The 18,380-nt window shown below is 34.1% G+C and overlaps 4 protein-coding genes across 6 annotated transcripts; 2 read left to right on the top strand and 2 right to left on the bottom strand.

The window, feature by feature from the left end:
* Nucleotides 1-358: 358 nt before the first annotated feature.
* On the top strand, nt 359-2,421 carry LOC108207769 (uncharacterized). Its single transcript, XM_017378199.1, has 9 exons — nt 359-508; nt 594-873; nt 961-1,060; nt 1,140-1,261; nt 1,337-1,418; nt 1,491-1,596; nt 1,670-2,011; nt 2,091-2,288; nt 2,362-2,421. Exons 1-9 carry the CDS (start codon nt 359-361, stop codon nt 2,419-2,421), a joined length of 1,440 nt encoding a protein of 479 aa, XP_017233688.1.
* Nucleotides 2,422-2,839: 418 nt separating this feature from the next.
* LOC108207768 (uncharacterized) lies at nt 2,840-4,489 on the bottom strand. The gene is made up of 4 exons (XM_064088223.1): nt 4,300-4,489; nt 3,775-4,205; nt 3,334-3,684; nt 2,840-3,239 (listed from the first exon to the last, which is right to left on the bottom strand). Exons 2-4 carry the CDS (start codon nt 3,871-3,873, stop codon nt 2,973-2,975), a joined length of 717 nt encoding a protein of 238 aa, XP_063944293.1. The 5' UTR covers nt 3,874-4,205; nt 4,300-4,489; the 3' UTR covers nt 2,840-2,972.
* Nucleotides 4,490-4,783: 294 nt separating this feature from the next.
* LOC108207767 (uncharacterized) lies at nt 4,784-7,293 on the bottom strand. The gene is made up of 6 exons (XM_017378197.2): nt 7,200-7,293; nt 5,930-6,215; nt 5,771-5,841; nt 5,396-5,675; nt 5,220-5,305; nt 4,784-5,130 (listed from the first exon to the last, which is right to left on the bottom strand). Exons 2-6 carry the CDS (start codon nt 6,174-6,176, stop codon nt 4,882-4,884), a joined length of 933 nt encoding a protein of 310 aa, XP_017233686.1. The 5' UTR covers nt 6,177-6,215; nt 7,200-7,293; the 3' UTR covers nt 4,784-4,881.
* Nucleotides 7,294-8,997: 1,704 nt separating this feature from the next.
* Nucleotides 8,998-17,839, top strand: LOC108208952 (probable LRR receptor-like serine/threonine-protein kinase RFK1). Of its 3 annotated transcripts, XM_064088222.1 has the most exons (24): nt 8,998-9,356; nt 9,587-9,761; nt 10,130-10,201; nt 10,285-10,353; nt 10,440-10,511; nt 10,775-10,846; nt 11,223-11,294; nt 11,380-11,451; nt 11,531-11,602; nt 11,710-11,781; nt 11,889-11,960; nt 12,388-12,456; nt 12,774-12,839; nt 13,131-13,193; nt 13,293-13,340; nt 13,480-13,523; nt 14,292-14,680; nt 14,755-14,950; nt 15,531-15,674; nt 16,066-16,184; nt 16,267-16,477; nt 16,590-16,827; nt 16,986-17,136; nt 17,240-17,839. In XM_064088222.1, exons 1-24 carry the CDS (start codon nt 9,263-9,265, stop codon nt 17,630-17,632), a joined length of 3,045 nt encoding a protein of 1,014 aa, XP_063944292.1. In that variant the 5' UTR covers nt 8,998-9,262; the 3' UTR covers nt 17,633-17,839. The 3 variants fall into 3 exon arrangements, with proteins under 3 accessions (XP_063944292.1, XP_017235084.1, XP_017235085.1); XM_017379595.2 differs by lacking the exon at nt 8,998-9,356 and having other exon boundaries at nt 9,612-9,753; XM_017379596.2 differs by lacking the exons at nt 8,998-9,356; nt 9,587-9,761; nt 10,130-10,201; nt 10,285-10,353; nt 10,440-10,511 and adding an exon at nt 10,533-10,658.
* Nucleotides 17,840-18,380: the final 541 nt, after the last annotated feature.

Here is an 18,380-nt window from a genome sequence, read left to right as displayed (position 1 = left end):
TATGTTTATTTCAATTAACTCTTTCAATTGTTCTAAAATCTTCAGATTCCCGAAGTTTAAATCAAGGTTACAAAACAATCCAGAATTTGTGGTGTTTTTACATAATAATAACAAACGGATTCCGAACAAATAAATAATGTCATATACAACTCAAACATTTCAAAATCGAAGATATAAAGCGTGCTGCATAAGAAAGAAAATAGGTGCTTTTTTTTAAATTTAAAATACATAACGCACGTAGCCAAGTACAAAAACCACCAACCCTATAGGAGCATTAATGGTCTCCAACAACAAAACACAAAAAAGGTGGAGGGAAACTCCTTTAAGCTGAAAGACAGTAGAGTAAACCTAAGACAAAATGGCAACCAACAACTGTGATAACCTCAGGAATTTGAAGAGTGCAAGATCTGACTGGAAGATAATAGTACGAGTCATACGTGTGTGGAAGGTAGTTACTAGGCACGGCGATGTCTTCAAAGGAATGAACTTGCTGCTTCTTGATGGAAAGGTATGTCATCTAACTAAATGACTTTGTTTTTCTTTGTCAAACACAGCATTTGTATTGATCTAACTACTTTTACTAAATGTAACAGAAATGTCGTATGCATGCTTTTGTTCCTGGATCAATGTCTGAAAGATTGGGTAGGATTTTAGTAGATGGAAATCTATACATTATAAAAAATTTCCAGGTCAAAGACTATACCCCAACTGACAAATACCGAGCAGTAGAAATGGATAAACAAATTGTGTTCACCACTGAAACCAAGATTAAGGAACTTGCTGAATCTGAAGTCTTTATACCCAAGAACATGTTTGACTTATTTGAATATTCACAACTTCAAAATAGAGCTAAACAAATTGTCTTCCTAACTGGTAAGAAACAAAAAAACACCTGTTGGTTATTATCAATTAATTTAGAAATAACTGCATCATTTCTAACTTCTGTACATTTTTCTGAAGATATTGTTGGGGTTGTGGAGAAAAAGGATGATATAAACAGGTACACGAACAAAGAGGGTGTGCGCACTGTCAATGTTAGGTTCAAACTGAGTGACGGAAGGTATACACTTATTTCGCAAAACACAAAAAAAACATATATATTTATGCATCATCTAACAAAATTACCATGCTCAAAACAGGAAGAAGCTCAATGTAACATTCTGGGGGGATTTTGCTGAAGAATTTGAAAAAGCTTACACTGATGACTTGGAACAACCAGTAATTGTCATCATTGCAAGTGCAAAAATCAGTGCCTGGCATGGTAATTTATACACACATCTATGGATCAACTTTCCCTAACACATGGCCAAATATTCATTTCATATGCTCATTGCAGATGAAATTGACGTCGCCAACTATAGTCCAACACAATTCTACATTAACTATGAGCACCACAGCGTTGCAAGACTAAGGAAAATGTATGATTCACATGTTCAACACTCTATACAAATGGTACTACGTTTTTTACTACATGTTACAACTTAATATAGGTTGCAAGACCCAAACTTCTCCAAACATAAGTTCTCTCGCAAAAGGAAACCTCTTCAGTTAATGAAGATTAACAACATCAAGAATTTACCCGCTGAATTTGCAGAGGTTAGTACAAAATAGAGTTTAATATCACACTTGAAAAAAAATCTTTTTGTTTCTTTTTCTAAACTTACTACAGGACGAGGTAATATGTAAAGTTACTATAAAGTTGGTTGAGATAAGAAAGGACTGGAACAAGGACATTTGCTCATCTTGCTATTTGGAAACAAAAGAAGACAATGGTTCAAAGTTCTGTACTCACTGTGATCGCATTGTTCCTCACGCCTTGAAAAGGTTATATTTTTACCCTACCCGTGTGAACAAAATTAGTGCAGATGATCACTCAACAACAAACAATTTCTTCCACAGGTTCAAGATTACTACTGTTGCAGCTGATGACACAGGAGGACTGGAAATTGTTCTAAAGGACAGAGAGGTTATGAACTTGATCAAAAAGGGTGTTAATGATCTGAAGCCACAGGTTACCCCTCACACATAAATAAGAACACAACTTCTTCGCACTGAAACATGGTAAGAATTTATAGTATTTAACTGTGCAGGATAATGTATTCCCTCCGGAACTAAAAAAAATCCAAGGCCAAAACTACACAGTGGTACTTCGCCTATCGACTGAAAACAAAAACAAGAAGGATGAAGTGTATGTTGCTTCTAATATCATGGTCGGATGGGAATACACACCAGAACCTATTGTTGATGAAGGCGATCAAAGTCGCACTACACAGACAACTTTTTGTGAGGTATGCTTATAAATTCGCCAAACCTATTTACATTGTGCACAATCATTTAACTTCGTATGTTTTGACTCTGCAGCCATCAGATTCTTCTTTACACCTTGACACCATTTCACAACTAAACCCTCCGGCTCTATGATCTTAACTTAAGATGGGTCAGTAATTTGTTTCACATAGTTTGTTGTTGGTTGTTAAAATTTCTGTAGTACTAACAAAAAAATCTAATTCAACTTTACAGGCACACTTTTGGAAAAATTACAACCACTAAATGAAGGACTACTGCATATCTTTTCATGGGTACAACTAACCAGATATAACCTGGATAACAATCTTCTGGCTATATGTAATCTTTTGGCAACAATGTTTCTTTACTAGAACATATGTGATTTGCAGACTAAAGCAGAGTATAACTACACTGTTTGTTGACCTTTTGTACTGCGCATTCAAAGTTGTCTCATTAATTTAAATTGCTACAACAACACATATTCCGGGATCATGCTACTTATCTGCTACTAAGCTCATGAGAAATTAATATTCAACATTTTTATACTACCGCAGTTAAGCAAAAGCAGGGAAATTCAGTTTTAACAGTTAAATACATGATACTGCCTACAAAATCTTAAACAAAAATAACCAGTAAACATTCTTAGTCTGTCATCACGGACAATAACCTACCACAAACACAAATTCTCAAAATGAAACACGATTACCGTCATTCTTCAGAATACGTATATTGAAGTTACGAAGTGTTTCATCCTTCCATTCAAAAACGCATATGTCACCCACTGCAAGGTTGCAATCATCTCTCAGCTTAATCCAACCATTAATGATGGAAGTCGTCAATCGATGCTTATGCTTATAAACTGCAAGGATCCAGCGCTGATCATCCTTACATACAGTTATCCAATCTGCCTTATCCCAGGTTAAAGCAACATTCCGGTACTTGATCATGATTTCCTAGGGAACAATGAGTTGGAAAAGTAAGAGCACAACTACAAAAAGCAATATAATGTTCAGCTACCTTAAAGATGATAATAAAGAAAAATCATACCACAGTGGAAGTATACGGCAACATATCATAATGCCCCACCATAATGTGAAAAGCTGTGATGTACGGGACAACTTGGTACCTCAGACTCTGTATCGGATAAACAGATGTTTCAACCATAGCAGCATCAAATGCATTTACATTGAAGTTACGACTTCCGTCATACGTAAAAAACAGTATGTTATAACAGTCCAAGTGATTTTTCCCAAGCATTTTGCAGAAACTAGCAATTCCACTAAGAGTGTTCCTCTCACGGTTATAACATCCAACAAAATGATCACCTCCGCGTAACACGAATATCAAACTCTCATGAAGGGCCATACCAACACGATCAATAAAAGTTTCCGGTATAACCTAATACAGAGTCATTACATACTAACAATTCAGTCCAGTCAAAACATTTAGAAATAAAATATGTTGTTCTTAAAGTTACAGTAAACTCACAACTTCATCAATGACTTGACGACCACAGTTCACATAAGTTGCAAAGGACAAACCAGATACCTCTACATCCACTGTAAAAAATGAAACAAAACACAACATTCAATTTATGTCAGACACAGTTCAGTACTTAAGGATAAAAATTCACCTGGCTTCAGTTCTGATGTCTGAGACGGGTGACGGATGAAAGGATATTCGATCTCTGAACCATCAAGCCCCAAAATCCGGACATGGAAGTCAAAACCTCCAACATACAGAAACACCAAGGTCTGCCCTTCAACAACACCAAAATCCTCAAGAAATACCTTCACGCCGGATAACACTTCTTTGTTTTTGTCAAAATCAAGCCAGATTTCATATCCATTAACCAAAGACAACTTCACCGTACAAGGCATTACAGGAACATACTTCATACAGAAGACATGAGGGATAAACTGCATACATACCACTTTATCATAAACAAGAGCATTCACATTTTCTATATACATACTACAAATAAAACAGCTTTCAGAGAGGAAAAAGGCATACCAGCTGATTGAAAACATGGTCAGCATCTTTCACTACTACCACAAACCTCGGAGAGAAATCGATATCTACAAACATTCTCTTGGGTGTTGAATATCAAAGTGTCCAAAGATACAAAACTTGCTGTATAACAGCCTCTTACTTAAAAACTCAACACTATGTGAAAGGGTAGTTCAGGATGAATGAATGACTTCCCCAACTAAAATTTATTATACTCAACAGCCAAGTTTACTCTAACTGCGTACATTACTCCAAAAGGACATCACTTAATACCACAACTGTCTCTCAACGCTACAGACCTTCATTTTGGCCCCATTCCTTAACTGACAACTTAATACTTTCTCACAGCAAAACTATTAACAAACAGATATCAGCAGAAAAACAGTGGAATCGAATTCAAAAATTCAATAAAAACATACTCAGAAAGCAAACAATTTAAAGAAAATTTAAGTCTACAATAATACAAGCAAGGAAACATTACGAAAACTTTAAAGTTAACTTAAATCCAACTGTCAAGTTACAACTCAATCTCCAACAATAACAAAAGGTCTAACAGTTGACCAGAAATTTGATTAAACAACTTCTTCAGCCACTTTTTACTACGCGTACACTATAGTGTTTGTAGGAGAAACGAGGACACTCAAAAATACATTTGTCCCCAACATCTAAATTCATTTCATCCCTGAACTGGATCCACCCGTCATGAATAGTTGTTCGCTCCCACTTTCGTCGGCGCCTGACCTGTAATTTCCAAGCACCAGATCCAGAGTACACGTTAATGTAATCAGTTTTACCCCACATGTACCACATTTGTTTGAATTCTGCTGATATATCCTGTGCAAAGTTACCATCAGACGAAATGATCAACAACAAAATCAAGCCAGCAGAACTTATCAATATATATTACTTTATCTTTAACTTACCACACCATGACAGTATTGATTCATGTGGAAGGGCATAACAGTGATCTCAAACCATTGATGCACAGCAGGTTGGGTTAGGCTGGGAACTAGCAGAAACAGTATTATCCTCATAAGATATTAAGCAAACTTACTGTCAGAACCAAAAAAATTTCAAAACGGAATTTTGATAATTTTACCAATGGAGAGTGGAGTTCCAGCATGACATATCTCAACAAAATCATCATCAAAAACAGATATAACCAAGTTGCCTACTTCTTCATAGGTAAACAAAAGCATATTATATCCATTCAAATCCTCAAGACCAAGACATTCACACATAACATGCAGTCCATTGAAAGTACGTGTGGTTTTATCGAACTTGGCATCAAACCTCTTTCCATTACTCAAAACGAAATGAAGAGGTTTTGTCAAAGTAAGAGCTAAATGAACACGATCCATGAATCTCTTTGGAGCACCCTATCATCATCAACAACAATTTACCAATACTTAAAAGGGGAAGACACTAATTCAACAAGAAAAATTTGATTAAAAAAAGGGTTTTCAAACAGTACCAGAACATGAGTGAAATCAGATCCAGGAGTCACAAACTGAACAAATTTGAAACCACCTCTGTTTAGAGACACTACATGCAAACAAACAGTTGACATTACATCAAACACAAAATCCAATACACCATTATAAGAAAACTAAATTCTGTGTATGGTATATACCTTTTAGAGGACGAGACTTTTGCGACGTGTGAACAATCGAGGGATACTCAATCTCAGCGAAATCAACACCAATGACATAAACATGAAAATCATGTGAGCCAGTCAGTTCAAACACAAGCAACTCACCACCTACGAGATTAAAATCTTCATACAAAGCTTGAACACCAGATAAGGTCCCTCTCTCCTTATCAAATTCAACGCGGACCCTGTAGCCAGTGCGCAAAATCAGATAAAAAGCTTCGTCCATCCGATGTTCATGCTTTAGACGAAACGATGCCGGAACTCGCTACAGACAGGTTATAAATTTCATAAGAAAACGCTAAAGGGCATACACAAATCTCAAAATATAAATCTAAACGAACAACAAACACAAATTATAAAAACCCTAATCACCATCTCATCCAACAGTACACTATCAGGAGTCAAGTACTTCACAAACTTCTCAACAATCTTCCCAGAATATTCCATCACTAAAAATTCAAATTTCTTCTTAACAGCGTCTCACATGCATGTGCAGATGAACAGTCATAAAATTTGTAGGGAAGAACTTTATATGCTCTGTTTAGTTTGTCAAATAACTATGTTAGTAATGAATTAAATGACTGTTACAGGTGAATATGCAGCCGTTTTTAATAAAGTCATTCTTATTGCTTTATTTATGTTACAGATATATAAAGCTGCCAAGAACCTGGGTATGTGGACATCATTAACTATTCAAGCATAATAAATTCGTAGGGGTTGAAATGTTTTGTCCCCTATTGAAAATAAATTTGGCCTTCATTAATATGAAAAATAAGCCTCTTTTCCTTTTGACACTTCAGTTCCGATTCACAATCCATTAACAAAACCCAACCACAATTACAAGCCCAACGACAACATTTAAATATTACACAATACAACATCTATTCAATCAACTTAAAACTTTTGGACACACAATACAAAACAAAACAAATTTCAGCAATAGCCATTTAAAACTATATTTAACATTCCATTCTTAACAATATATTACTCAACACTAAACCATGCATCGCGGGCAAAAATCCTAGTATATCATATTAATGTTTTGGCGGATCGTTTCTGTGAAATAAATGCATGCAATCTGTGATAGCTTGTCATCCTGTTGTAGTTGAATCAGTAGCCTAGCTATTTCAACAAGTAGATTATTTTGTTGTTGATGATGTTTGTCTTTCGTCAATGCATGTGAAGGTGATGATAAAAAAGTTAAGTATGGGCTCAAAAATGTAGAGAAAGTACAGCACGATGAACACACCTCTCTGTATTGAATAAATTGATTCCACTGAAGCCGTGAAGATACTCAGAGTTGCAGTTAACATTAGCTACTTTCTTTCCTTCTTGCAGCCTGCAGGACGCAAATTGTCCTTAATAAACACTCCCTCTGTATTACTACTTGACTAGCCGATTTATTTGACCGCTCATTATTCTCATTCTCTTGACTTTTATTTTAATACATATTTACACATTGAAAACAATATATCATCATATAAAAATCTCAAGCAATATGTATAAATTGTGAGCGATTACTCCTAGTTTCAGCTGAGTATGTCGACAATTGTGAGCGACTTACGTATGAAATCAATTTCTCTTGACTTTAAATATGAGTGCTCTGCTAACTACATTAGGGAAATATTCAAACAAACAAATGTAAATATGTAATAAACGGACGGACAGCGGTAATGACAGTGACAATTTATGTGGTATTTGGGCTCTGATATCTAATTTCTGACCCCCAGCATTTTTTAATTACAAGTGGTCTCTACACAAGACTTGGATCAACGTAACAGAATAATACTAGTATAATGTTCAAATTATTGTTTCACGTCTAAAATGTCTGCAGAGCCGTATGACATTAAAGACATTTAAAGTCAATGCAATCTCTTCATAATCACCTTAATAAACCAATGTTTCTCCATGTCCTCGTACTCTACGTTTTGTATTAGGACTATTAATTTTTTATTACAGTTTCAATAAGTAATACTTTAATATTATTGAGCATCTTTGTTATCAAATATACAGGTGATTTCCAACTTTAGTAAAAAATGTTTATTTATTCAGTACATCATACATCGAATTGAAATTTAAAAACGGTTTGACTTAAAATGTAATATGTATTTTTCTGAATAATTTAATGTATTTTTCTGAATAATTTAATTTATTTTTATTAAAAAATTTGTTTTTGACAAAAATCAATTTCTTCATTCTAAACAATAATTTATCAAATTTATTATTTTTAGTTTTTCAATAGGTTGTAAATCACCTATAATAATAAATTATCTAAATACACAATTTAATTTAATTCGTACACTTACTGGTACTTTTTTTTTTCTTTTTGTCTGTATGGTTGGGGTCTACGACTCATTTATCATTTTAAGTTAGAATTAACTGTATCGTTTGTGTAATAAATTTTTAAGTTAAATTCTGATTTATAAGCTGAAATGTAGGAGCTACAAATCTTGTTTTTAGTAATTTATTTTAATCTAAAGAAATATTAACAATCTAAAAACACGAAGATAGTTGAAATCATCAGTATTTAATACCTCATCGGACTCTCAATATAAAAATCTAATCATAGAATATAAAACCACTCTACCAAAATTTATCAAAAATAATAAGCAGAATTTATCAGTATTCTAAAAATCCCCGATTTAACCGATTAATCCTCGATTAATCCCCTAACGTCAGCCACCAATTCGATTTTTGAAATCCGATTAATCCTTATATATATTTTTTAATCAAAGTATATATGATAAATTATTAAAATTAAAATACTATATTACTTTAAATGTGAATAATTATAGAATTATAGAGTTTATGAATATAGTAAATATAATAGTTATTAAATATCTAATATAATAATAACTAAATATTAAATAATATTTTAATATTAAAATAAATCTGATTGAATCAGTACCTCAGCCGATTTGGTCCGATTCCCGATTTCTGCAATGAATTTATAGATATAAAATAACAATCACCAGGCTGGCTATTGAAAAAGTGACCGTTTACTTTTCTTTCACCTTGATTAATTAATAGTACTGGAGTATCAAGAAATAACAACCATCAACACATGTCTGTACTGACGTATCTAATGTTGTATTTGTGTGTACATTACATTATCTGCATCAATCTGTCGCGTTCCGACAATCTCCGGCTCATTGTCCTCCCCCAACTTGTCATATTTCTCAACCTCCACAACAATTAACAAAACCCATCATTACCATACTCAAACCCAAAAGATCATACGACTACTTGTTCTGTAATAAAACTCCATAGTTCCACTTTAAGTAGACATCATCAGTTTTTTGAGGCTTTATAATGATGGGTTGGACCCCAACAGTTCTCAAAATTCTTGTGTTCTGCTGTTTCTTTGTGTTGAGATTTTCAGAGTCCAAGATGTTGCAAGAAGAAAGTAAGCGAGTTCTTGATTTATTACTGTGTTTGTATGCTTATGTGTTCTTCAATAATTGTGTGTTGTAGAATTATACTTCTTGATGTTGCTCAATTAGGTCAGATTATCAAGATTTTATATTATGCATATGTATTTTGTATATTTGCTTGTTAGAGAATTGACATTAGTATTTCTTGTTTATCTGTTTTTTGTCAAATTAACAATTAATAAGTTTACTGTATGTCGTACAGTTGACGCTCTTCAAGAAATCGCCTCTACTATGGGGGCAACATATTGGAAGTTCAATGGTGATTTATGCCAAATTGAAATAGTTGGGACAACTCCTACGAAGCCTGAGGGATCTGAAAGTAGCGTTGATTGTGAGTGTGACTTTGACAACAGCACAACATGTCATGTCGTAAGGATGTACAGTGTTCTTATCTCACTCGTTCATGTTAGTTTTATTTGTCAGTTATACATCTCGGTTTATTAGTAATAGTAACCACTTCACCTTTGCCGTGACAGAATCACGCTCACATGCTCACACAAATATATACATTTTGCCGTACCTCAAAATGCACCGCACCATACCAAACCAAACGTACCTTGTATATCCCGCTCCTCTATTATTTAGAACTGTCTTGTGAAGATGTATATTAGTAAATTCTTTATGTGAATTCTTCAACGTAATGCCTTTGGTTTCATTCAGAACTTTAATGTCCTGAATTCACCTAATGGGAAATGGTTATAAATTCTATTTGAAATTAAAGCTCAAACTTATTATATATCTGCAGAGTCCTCAAGCGTTATAATCTTCCTGGTGTTCTTCCCCCTCAACTAGTAAAGCTCCATTACCTCCGTGAAGTGTAAGATCCCTATCGAATACAATTGTAATGCTTCAAGTATATAAATATGTCAGGGATAATTAATTGAAGTCCAAATTTTGCAGTGATTTTGCTTACAATTACCTAAGTGGTACGATACCGCCTGAGTGGGGTTCAACACAGTTGACTTTAATGTACGCCTGCCATTTCTACTATGCATGTTATTAAACTAAGTTACATGCTGATAATTTTTGGTTTAACAACTGAAGTTTTGTTGCAGTTCTCTCCTTGTAAACCGTTTGTCAGGCAAAATTCCAAAGGAATTGGGAAATATTACAACTCTCAAATATCTGTAGGTCTCCATTATGAGTGTTATCTAATATCTACTAGATATATTTCACGGAAAGTCCATGATATGAAGTTCTAAAAGATGCATCCGAGTAGAAGTGAACCAACAAATTCTACTAATGTTTTATCTTGTCGACATCGTGATGGCTATGTAAAATTTCAAATCTCATAAAATGATACTATACTTAAAGCACATTCTGTAGATACTTAAAGTATGTGTTGTTTTTGAGTTTCGCTGGTTTATGATTAAATGGAAAATTTTGACAGGACTCTTGAAGCAAACGAATTTTCAGGTACTTTACCTGCGGAGTTTCAGAATCTGCAGAACTTGGAAACTTTGTAAGATGCTAAGACTCTTCATGTCCGAGTTATATGTTGCTTTCGTGTTAAATATATACTCAAATCTATGTGCATCATAGCCTGTTCACCTGCTCCATTATGTTGTGTCACTTTTATAAAACTTCAATTATGCAACACAATCACCACAGAAACAGTCTAGAGAGAAATCTATCATTCCACTACTAATAAAATGTATATATGAAAGTTTTTATGTTTCATACTCACTATGTAGCCTTTATACAAAATAACAGAATATCCTAACTAACTAATTCACTCCCAAAGTATGTGCTGAGCTGTCTTGCTGATGTGTGGCTTTATGGACCTCCTCAGTTTGACTTTCTTTTATATCATATTTTGTAACATGTTGGAATTCTAGGATGCTGTCATCAAATCAATTTTCAGGGAGGTTGCCAGCGACTCTTGCTGGCCTGAAAAATCTTACTGATTTGTAAGTCCTTATCAATATATTTCATACCTCCGTCTTTATTTTTAATATTACTGTCAAGTGACTACTGTTCTGTTGGAACATGCAGTAGAATCAATGACAACAATTTTAGTGGTCCAATACCTGAATTTATACAGAGCTGGAACCTTCTTACCAGACTGTAAGATCTTTTCCATCTTGATGCTTTTTTGTTTAATTCTTCTCTTTTGCAAAGTATTGAATTTTATGTGTCAATAAAGAGAAATGTGTGGAAGTGGACTGGAGGGACCTATACCGTCAAACATATCGGTTCTGGAGAAATTAATTGACTTGTGAGTGAATGACCTCTTACATCTGTTCTGTATGAATTTGGTTTGCTTATTGAATAACTGATTTCTTATATAATTTGTTGTGTAATTTGTGTCTTCTGAATTTACAGGAGGATTACCGACATTAAAAGCCCAATTCAGCAATTTCCTGACCTGAGTAGAATTACAGGAATAATACGATTGTAAGTTCAATACAGATATACAAATATCAGTTTGTCATACATTCATTGGTGTAATAAAGCTTATGCATCCACTTTTTTGTTTAAAATTAATTTACTGGTGGATTTAGGGTCCTGAGAAGCTGCAATCTTTCTGGAGAATTCCCTCCATATATTTGGCAAATGCAATTGGTTGAAGTGGTGTAAGTGATGTTACTTTTCTATCTTCAAGTTCTGTAAACAAAGGCATGAACTATCCCGGGAACCAAAATACGATCACAGAACCTATATACCCAAGAAATCGCTTGAGCTATGGCGTCAAACTCCAAAACGATATTAGAAAGACTCCTGTCGCATCTCAAAATCACTTCCTACCAGAAAAACATATGCAAATGGCCAATAGTAAAATAGCATACACACGATATTCAAATGATAACCCTCCTTGTATAAGAGATTAGAAAACACAGGCAGAAGAACTAAACATTCTAAAATTAAATCACAGGCATCGATATATTTCCACTACTAAAAATTTGCTGGGCCCACTTCATATGTACTATTAGTCTATTACGAATACTAGTACTCTCATGTACTTGATCTTCTGGTAGCATCTAACTATTGTGATCTGATCAGGGATGCAAGCTTTAACAGATTAGTGGGGGAAATTCCAAATGACATCAGTGGTAAAAGTCTGAGAATGGTGTAAGTATAATATAAAAATTCAGTCTCAGCACAGCATAATATTCTAAAAACTATATTCATGCTATTGATTTATCCTTTTAGAATTGATCACTGAAATTTCAGGGCCAGTATTATTATTTAAATATAGTTTCACATGATTTATATATTACTTAAATGCTCATTCTCAACCAATTTATGAGTAGAATGTTTTTCAGCTCCGGTGGTAAGTTCTAGCTTTTTACTTGCTTTGCTTCCAAAGTATTGATTGACTGTTGAGTATCATGTGCAAAATATTACCTTTTGTTCTCTATGATGCTAACTGCCGCTGTCCTAAACAGGTTTTTAGCCGGGAATATGCTAAGTGGAAATATCCCAGAATCAATCTTAAAAGATGGTTTTAGCGTGTACGTAATATATCTTGATGCTGCTGTTTGTGCTTTTCCTGCGTGGGTTAACATGATGTAGATGCAAGGGCCTATCTACCAGAATCCACAATTCATGTTTCCGTATTCTTATATAAAAAAACTTTAACATATATTTCAGAAACAGAATGCTTGAATAACTCACACACACATACTCTTTATGTGAGAAACTTATGTGAGAAACCCAGTATGGTATAATTTATCACACATTTATTTTTCTACAAGTCATTACATCTGTTTATATGATGATAACATCTTCATGATTGTGTGCAGTGATCTCTCCTACAACAATTTTACATGGCAAGGCCCGGGACAACCGACTTGTCGTTCAAACATGTCAGAATCTTTTGCGTGATTTTTTGTTTCTTCTTGTATGCAACATATTAGTTGGTAACTCTTAATATTAATATTCTGATTCATTTTTTTAACAATCAGGAATTATTACATCAACTTGTTTAAAAGCTCTTCTACTGGAAATCCATTGTGAGTTGCTTCTTTTGCCTTCCTCAAACAAAGTATGTCTTGCTATTACACCTAAAAACGAAGAAGAGACTAGGATTTACCCAGATTTTCTTTTTATTCTGTGATTCCTTCCAAAGTATCTCATCAGCATCTGTAACAGGAGGGGAATTCTTCCATGCACAGAAGATCTCACCTGTCCTAGATGTATGTTTTTTTCTTTGATTTTGTTTGCGTCTATAACTGCCTTAAATTCTTCATGTACTTTCTTAGGTAAATGTTGTTGTATTAATATTATTATTATTATATTATGGGTAAAGAAATGGACTAAGACAAGCCTATATTTGCAAATCCATACATGAACAGACTTAGCTTGCAAGTTAACTTCAGCCTTTGTGTAAATAAATCAAGGGTCAAAAGTTGTAACAACCATGTAAACTGATGCTTCATGTAATATCGTGTACATCCTTTAATTTACTTGCAATTATAGTTTTCAAGGTTTGGCCTTTTTACTTGTATCATGACAATTCTAAATTTCCCTCGAGAATATTTTAAAACAAAATGGGTTTGCTGTTACCAAACTCTTACAATAAAGGCTCATCAAGAAAGCTATGATCAACCTAGTAAAGTTAAGAAGTGAAAATGTACAATCAAGAAAGCAGTATCTGATCCATAAGTTGGGAGGTGATATAAAATCTAACAGGTTTGATGTGTGTGTGTAAATTTAGCAAATTGAGGCGAAAGGTCTTGAGGTTTGTGAAATCAAACATTTAAATTTGTTTCATTTTTCTTTTTTCAACAAGGGCCTTTGAGGAACTCCATACAGATGGTAGGAATAATATATGATATAATCATTCATATATTTAAAACAAGTTTCTTTTGGAACTTTCCTGATATGTGATTTATTGATGCATGTTTGTAAATTTTTTAGGCTATGTATCTTTTCATTAAAGTGCTTATGCATCCCTATGACAGATGGGTGTTCGCTACATGTCAATAGTGGCGGAAATGACCTACAGATTAAAGAAAATTCTGAAAAAGTTTTGTATGAAGGAGATGCGGAAGCTGAAGGCGGTTCAGCAAGATATTATAGATCTAATAATTTCTGGGGATTTAGTAGTACTGGGGATTACATGGATGACAATAATTATCAAAATACACGTTATATCAAATCATTGCCCTCAGCAAACAACAGTCCAGACTTGTATACTGCTGCACGCCTTTCACCTCTTTCACTCACTTATTTCCGATATTGCTTGCAAAACGGGAGTTACGCGGTGTCTCTGCATTTTTCAGAAATACAATTTACAAATGACAATAGTTATAGTAATCTTGGGAAGCGGATATTTAATATTTATATCCAGGTAAATTCTCAAAGTTTCAAATTTACATTTGTGAATCCTTGATATGTTTAAGATTTAGCTCAGTTTTGGTTCAGGGAGAATTAGTCGAAAAGGATTTTAACATTGAAGAAGAGGCGGGTGAAGCTCAACGGCCTGTGATTAAACAATATAATGCTAGTGTGACTAATAATATCATTGAAATCCGATTTTATTGGGCCGGCAAAGGGACTACACGAGTTCCTAGCAGAGGGGTGTATGGTCCCTTAATATCGGCTATTTCAGTGAACCCAAGTAAGTACTTGTCACCCTAGACTATGAAGTCAGAAACCATGCATTTTAAAGATATAACTATGATAGTGGTATCAAAATGTGGTTCCTCTACGTATAATGAGACCAATATTGGTGGTCATTTGCTTATTCTACTTGATGCGCCTAGATGTTTAAGTTTTAGTTTAATGGTACATTGGTACTGAACTAATGAAAATTTGAACTGAGACCTAACATTACAATTTTATTGTTTCTCACCATCTCCTTTCTTTATTAATACAACTTCTTGAAGACTCATCCCTGGTAAATTATTTTTCCTTATCTGTTAATGCACAGTTCTACTTATTTGAGGTATTTTAGTGTATATGCAGGGTTATCTGTATTCATATTTTACGATTTATCTTTTTAGAGTCCTGGTTATGCTAAAGATAGTTCCACTTGTGAAACTTGATGTACTTGTATTTTCAGCTTTGAGTTATGGTGTATACGGAACTTTATATATACGTGCCTGTGTTATTATAAGAATATGTATCTAGTTTCCTTTCTGTTTGGGATATCTTGTTGTCTAGCAAATTAACTGTTAGTATCTTGAACTAATGAACAGATTTTGGATCTTGCAAAACTGGAGGAAAGAAGAACAGCAATGTCTATCTTATTGTTGGAGTTGCAGTCTTCTGCGTAATTGCTTTGTCCATCACCATCCTTTGGTGGAAAGGATGTTTCAAAGGCAAAAAAAGTCGAGGGAAAGGTGAGAAAGAACCATAAAAGTACAGAAAGCTAGCTTCTAGTAATGAAGCCAGGCTGCTTAAAAGTTTATATGGTCTTCTTCATACCAAAAATTTACTTGGACTGTCAAATTTTTATGTTACTTACTGTTATAAATTATCATTCTGTATTGGCGTATATGGTGACTTCAAAAGTTTCGAGGCCGACCTCTGCTAAGAACCCAATAGTTGTAAATATAGACCATCACTATGACAAAAAGGAACGGGGCATATTTTCACAATGTTTGGTCAACAATACAGTAAACACGTTCAGTTGTGAAGATTTTGAAATTAGGATGTACTATATTAGGAGTTTTGCCTCTTTTTCTTGAAACAAATTCATTGTGGCATCATACAAGTATTTTCCTTGGACAGACTTTGAGGCAGTAGAGTTGCAGACAGTTTGTTTTTCCTTAAAGCATATAAAAGCAGCTACTAATAACTTTGATGCCATTAACAAGATTGGAGAAGGTGGTTTTGGTTCAGTTTATAAGGTAATTTCACGTATCTTTTGAACTGAAGTGCAGTCTGATAACATATATATTTGGTTCTGACTCAGTAAATGTTTTGTGGCAGGGTACATTATCTGATGGTAAAGTAATTGCAGTGAAGCAGTTATCCTCCCAATCGAGGCAAGGGAATCGTGAATTCTTGAATGAGGTTGCAATGATTTCCTGTGTACAACACCCAAATCTTGTAAAGCTCTATGGATGTTGTATTGAAGGAGATCAATTGTTGCTGGTGTATGAGTTTATGGAAAATAATAGCCTTGCCAATTCTTTGTTCAGTGAGTTCTATTCTAGTTAAATTCTATTGTTTTTATGGTAAATTAGTAGATAATGCTTTTTGGTTCATCATCCATTTGGTGTTCGCAATATTTTAGTGTTTTTTATTTTTAGGTTCAGAAAAGAACCAGTTAATGCTGGACTGGCCAACAAGGTTCAAGATATGTATTGGGATTGCCAGAGGCTTGGCTTTTCTTCATGAAGAATCAAGACTTAAAATTGTGCACAGAGATATTAAAGCTACTAATGTTCTTCTTGATGGGGATTTAAATCCTAAAATTTCCGATTTTGGGCTGGCTAAACTTAATGATAAAGACAAGTCACACATAAGCACTCGAATTGCTGGAACAATGTAAGCGCCCCCCCCCCCCCACCCCCCACCCCCAAAATAAAAAATAAAAAAATCCACACATTTAGTACACCTGACAATATTCTCAGATTTGAAATGATGTAAAAGATCTTTAATAGGCAGTATTACTCTGATCTCTCCCATTTTCACTTGGTTTACAGAGGATACATGGCTCCAGAGTACGCGTTGTGGGGCTACTTAAGTGACAAGGCTGATGTTTACAGCTTCGGAGTAGTAGCACTGGAAATTGTCAGCGGAAAGAACAACAACAATTATATGCCGAGTGAAGATTACATTTGTCTTTTAGACTGGGTACTCCCGACATCCTACATTGTCCATTTTCTATCGACCATATTCAAGTATTAGAATTCTTGATAAATATAATTAATAGCACTGATATATAACTTTTTTCCAGGCTTGCCATCTGCAAGCAAGTAAGAAGTTTGAGGAGCTTGTTGACAAAATCCTGGGATCTAAAGTTGACAAAGAAGAAGCAGAAAGAATGGTGAAAGTTGCTCTTCTGTGCACAAATGCAACTCCATCAATCAGGCCGATCATGTCAGAGGTAGTTAGCATGCTTGAGGGACAACTTCCCATTCCAGATACGATCCCAGAAACAAATACAAATTCCGATGATTTAAGATTTAAAGCTTTAAGAGACTTCCATCAAGGTACACAATCTCAGAGTTTTTTCACCAGAAGCCAAACCGCAAAACAGACAACCTTCCATACACAATCATCGGTGCAGCGTTCTTCATCTACATCTATGGAGGAGACACTAGAAATCCAACAGGACACAAGAACTTAGTTAGTAGTACAGGGACTATATTTTAGTTTGCATATATAGCTAGTGCGCCCATATTTTTGTCCCTGGGGCCTGGATCAATATTATTTTTTGAAAGATCCAGTACCTAGAACATAGTAGACTGTGGAACTTGCACATATTGATTATTGTTGTATTTAGAATGTCAACTTATATAAGTTGATTTAAATCTCAAAATTTTTAAAAATGACATATTTAGAATGTCAACTAATATAAAATAAAATTATATATAAATATGGAGAGTTTTTTTTTTTTTTTTAAGATGCTGTATTTAGAATGATAATTAATAAAAGTTAGATTATACAGTCTTGAAGTTTTGGTTTAAATCTCAAATTTTCAAAGAATGTCAACTGATATACATTAAATCGTATATACTTGTGAAACTAGTGAAAAAAACCGCGCTTCGCGGCGGTGTGATAAATTTTGATATAAATCAGTATTATAATAGCATACACATTATTTTGAGTCATCTTTTCGTTAAACATATCACAAATATAAAATATTATAATTGGTATAAAAATTTGTTTAAGTGGTCATTCTGTCAAACACAATACTAATAATAACATTAGTTCGAACTCCATCCCGTCGAAGACAATATTAATCCATAATTATTATTTTTATGATAAAATTAAATATTATAATTTAGATCAAAATTAGTTTGAGCCGCTCTCTTGTCAAACACAATACCAATAACAAAACATTATAATTTAGATATTAGTTTGAGTCGCCTTAC

Source organism: Daucus carota, chromosome 2, assembly GCF_001625215.2.
Source record: "Daucus carota subsp. sativus chromosome 2, DH1 v3.0, whole genome shotgun sequence".
In the NCBI taxonomy this organism is placed as follows: domain Eukaryota; kingdom Viridiplantae; phylum Streptophyta; class Magnoliopsida; order Apiales; family Apiaceae; genus Daucus; species Daucus carota.
This window is presented reverse-complemented; position numbering and strand designations above follow the sequence as displayed.

What these genes read in the sequence shown, in the direction of transcription:
- LOC108208952 (XM_064088222.1), top strand. Translation starts at nt 9,263, where the DNA reads ATGATGGGTTGGACCCCAACAGTTCTCAAAATTCTTGTGTTCTGCTGT. An exon ending in CTGCAGAACTTGGAAACTTT is followed by an intron (nt 10,847 to 11,222) that starts GTAAGATGCTAA and finishes TTGGAATTCTAG; the next exon opens with GATGCTGTCATCAAATCAAT. An exon ending in GGTAAAAGTCTGAGAATGGT is followed by an intron (nt 12,457 to 12,773) that starts GTAAGTATAATA and finishes TGTCCTAAACAG; the next exon opens with GTTTTTAGCCGGGAATATGC.
- LOC108207768 (XM_064088223.1), bottom strand. Translation starts at nt 3,873, where the DNA reads ATGTTGTGTTTTGTTTCATTTTTTACAGTGGATGTAGAGGTATCTGGT. An exon ending in GTCAAGTCATTGATGAAGTT is followed by an intron (nt 3,685 to 3,774) that starts GTGAGTTTACTG and finishes ACTCTGTATTAG; the next exon opens with GTTATACCGGAAACTTTTAT. An exon ending in TGCCGTATACTTCCACTGTG is followed by an intron (nt 3,240 to 3,333) that starts GTATGATTTTTC and finishes ATTGTTCCCTAG; the next exon opens with GAAATCATGATCAAGTACCG.
- LOC108207769 (XM_017378199.1), top strand. Translation starts at nt 359, where the DNA reads ATGGCAACCAACAACTGTGATAACCTCAGGAATTTGAAGAGTGCAAGA. An exon ending in AAAAATCAGTGCCTGGCATG is followed by an intron (nt 1,262 to 1,336) that starts GTAATTTATACA and finishes TGCTCATTGCAG; the next exon opens with ATGAAATTGACGTCGCCAAC. An exon ending in GTTGCAAGACTAAGGAAAAT is followed by an intron (nt 1,419 to 1,490) that starts GTATGATTCACA and finishes AACTTAATATAG; the next exon opens with GTTGCAAGACCCAAACTTCT.
- LOC108207767 (XM_017378197.2), bottom strand. Translation starts at nt 6,176, where the DNA reads ATGGACGAAGCTTTTTATCTGATTTTGCGCACTGGCTACAGGGTCCGC. An exon ending in AAAGTCTCGTCCTCTAAAAG is followed by an intron (nt 5,842 to 5,929) that starts GTATATACCATA and finishes GTTTGCATGTAG; the next exon opens with TGTCTCTAAACAGAGGTGGT. An exon ending in CTGATTTCACTCATGTTCTG is followed by an intron (nt 5,676 to 5,770) that starts GTACTGTTTGAA and finishes TGATGATGATAG; the next exon opens with GGTGCTCCAAAGAGATTCAT.